We start from the raw sequence: 3,254 nt of genomic DNA on the forward strand, positions 1-3,254 counted from the left end.
ATTCTAAATCCTGAAAGGGGGGCGCAAAACAAGGGTGAGTGGACCAGGTTTATATATATATATATATATAATACGAAAACAGTTATGAACATACTAACCCCCAAGTTTATATATAATGAAAACTAGTAGCATAAATAAGTGATAAGTTTTCTGAAACTCTAGCATGCCATAAAACATCTCAACAGGTATAACGCGGAAAAACATCATAAAATCATCGCGTGTATCATCTCGTATATTGTCTCGTAAGAGTGGTGTACTGCTAGTAAGATCACTGAATTAAATATATTCTCTTGGCCCTATGCCAGCACCGTGGTCTCTGTGCCCCGGCCCAATGCCTGCTCTGTGTCCCTCAGCCCGTAGCTAGGGATTATTTCTTCCGACCTATCTGCCAACACCAGATCCTCGCCCCAGACGGCATAGTGTCCACTAGGTATGCACAAATAGTTACGCCTCTCATAAATAACCACTTCATAGTATAAAGTCATCCATCGTCTTTACTATAAAGAGGGGTTTCTAAAACATGTTCTAGCATCCTATCGTCATCCATCAAATAGTCTACCAGTTCATGGTTTTTATAGAAAAAAAATACGATATATTAAAATATAGTTCAAAATAGGCCAACAATTAATTACTCACTAAAAACACGAGACGAAAATCAACATATTCAATAAACATGCTTAATATAAAATCAAATCATAAACTCGTAAGGCATGCTATTCATTTATGAAATTGAACTATAAAAATCATGTACTTTTAGAAGGGGTCTACTCACCGATGATCCAAGTGTAGTCCCTAATAGGTGCCTCCTCAATATCTATATTTCTAATCATTTCACCTATAACAACAATATTTAATTTACTTAGCATTTTCTAGGACTTATCCCTAAAAATCACATACTTCGAATTGGTTATTTCCCAAGGGGTTTTCATCCCAAATCCAACCAAAATCACAAGGAGAGTAACAGAAAGTTACCTACATGTAAAACTGAACAAAACAAAGTTGATCCATCTCGAACTTAAAAGAACTTGGCTGGAAAACCTCACCAATTTCTGGAAACAAAAACCAGAACCTACATCACTTTAATTCCTTCAAATTAGACCTCAAAAGTCTCATAAGAAGTCTAGAATTTCACCTAGGTTTTAAAGTTGGTCACTGGTGGGTTGTTTTCACCTTAGGCACGCCAGAAAGTGACCAAATACGGTCGTTGGATTCTGGAGAGAATCTGACAGTGAAGAAACAAGGGTTTTAGCCCTTAAATTTGAAATCGAATTCGACATGCAAGGTATGAAGACCATACCTGGGGTCAAATAGAAGTCAACTCGAGTTCGTAGAACCTCGAATTCATCAAGTTTCAGCTTAAATCTCATGGTCACTCACATTAGAAGACTGGGAAACGAAATAAAAGATCACAAAGGTTTAAATTCCTCGAATTTCGATTTGATTTTAAAATGCAAAGCTTGAAGATTATACCTGAGGTTTAAGAGAGGTTAAATTGAGTTCACAGAGCCTCGAATTCATCGAGTTTAGACTTGGATTTTGCCGGAGATTGGCCGAAGAAAAATCACCGAATTTCTTTGCTGGAGATGAAAAGAAAGTAATTCCAGATTAGCAGGAAATGGACGAAAGAACCCACTTGAATTCGAAGTGGTGGCGTCCAAGCTGTCGGGTTCGAGGGTTGATTGTCATCCCAATTGTAAATTGTACATGCAAGAGCATAAATGAAATCCTCAGGCCTTCTTGATTCTAATGATGGTGGCTTTGAGTAGAGACTTGGCCAAGAGGAGTGATGATTGTGAGTGAAGGAGTCTAAAACTTAGAGAGAAAGAGTTGCAGAGTTTGTCGAGGGGAGAGAGTGTCTGAGGGTGTTGGGGAAAGGGAGCACAGGAAGAAGGAGACCAAAAATAAAGGGATGGGCCCCTTGGACTCACCAATTAGGAACTAAAAAAAAACATTTTTAAATAAATAAGGGTGGGGTGTAACACAACAAGTTATTTCAGACTTGAGAACAAAATTTGACATTAAGGATCTTGGTCCGTTACATTTTTTCTTGGGAATTCAAATTGCAAGAACAAAGGATGGACTATTCTTATCTCAATAAAAATATATACAAGATCTTTTAAAGAAGACTTAAATGTTGGACTCTAAACCTGCTTCAACTCCTTATCTTCCTTACAATCGACTTCTCAATGATGACAGGCAACCTTACAGTAATCCTGGCTTATACAGGAGCATTGTTGGAGCATTGCAGTACCTTGTGTTTACAAGACCTAACATTGCCTTTTTTGTTCATCATGTTTGCCAATTTATGCAAACTCCAATGGTCTCTCAGTTTACAGCAGCGAAGAGGATTTTACGATATCTCAAAGGCTTGATTTCTCATGGAATTACTTACACCAGAGGAGAATTGGTTTTAAAGTCCTTTAGTGATGCTGACTGGGCAAGTGATCCAAATGATCGAAGGTCCACTACTGGTTTGGTTGTATTCCTAGGAAATAATCCTATTTCTTGGTCCTTTAAGAAACAACAAATTGTGTCACGTTCTTCAATTGAGGCTGAATATAGAGCAATTTCATCTATTGCTGCAGAATTAGATTGGATCCAACAGCTACTCACTTTCCTACATATTCAACCTTAACATATTCCAATACTCTTTTGTGATAATCTATCAGCAATTGCTCTATCTTTTAATCCAGTTCAGCACCAACAGACTAAACACATTGAAGTGGATGTTCATTTTGTTCGAGAAAGAGTTGCTGCTAAAAAATTGCTTGTTCAGTTTGTCTCTTATTCTGAGCAATTTGCTAATATTCTAACAAAAGGCTTGAGTTCTCCTTTGTTTAACACTCACTGCTACAATCTCATGCTTGGCTCATCCAAGCATGGGATTGAGGGGGGATGTTAGAATATAAATAATGAATGAAAAGGATTATGCCACTTGTCATTCATCAAGGAGATTGTGTATTGTTGTAGTCGATATAATGAATTGTATAAGATAAGATTGTAATAAAGTAGATAAGGTAGTTAGGCTAAGATCTTACAATATATAATGTAAGATTGTGTACTGTTGTAATTACAGAAAATCTAATACAAGACTAAATCTCTTAATTCTTCTCTACATATCTCTCCATTGAAGCTCTACAATATGCTTAACAAAAACTTCAAAGTAACGAGACTGTGAATAATTCAATTTTCCTCAGCCCGTAAATTGCTGCAGATTCTCAGCCCGCAATTTGAAACTTTGAATTTGTTTTGAA

The 3,254-nt window shown here is 36.8% G+C and overlaps 1 protein-coding gene across 1 annotated transcript; it reads left to right on the plus strand.

Moving 5' to 3' along the window:
• Window positions 1–2,131: 2,131 nt before the first annotated feature.
• Window positions 2,132–2,635, plus strand: LOC126584250 (uncharacterized mitochondrial protein AtMg00810-like). The gene has a single exon (XM_050248692.1). It carries the CDS (start codon window positions 2,132–2,134, stop codon window positions 2,633–2,635), a length of 504 nt encoding a protein of 167 aa, XP_050104649.1.
• Window positions 2,636–3,254: the final 619 nt, after the last annotated feature.

The sequence above is a fragment of the Malus sylvestris genome, chromosome 10 (genome assembly GCF_916048215.2).
Source record: "Malus sylvestris chromosome 10, drMalSylv7.2, whole genome shotgun sequence".
Taxonomy (NCBI): Eukaryota; Viridiplantae; Streptophyta; class Magnoliopsida; order Rosales; family Rosaceae; genus Malus; species Malus sylvestris.

Bases quoted from the DNA above. Each gene is read 5' to 3' on its own strand.
- LOC126584250 (XM_050248692.1), top strand. From the start codon at position 2,132: ATGTTGGACTCTAAACCTGCTTCAACTCCTTATCTTCCTTACAATCGA.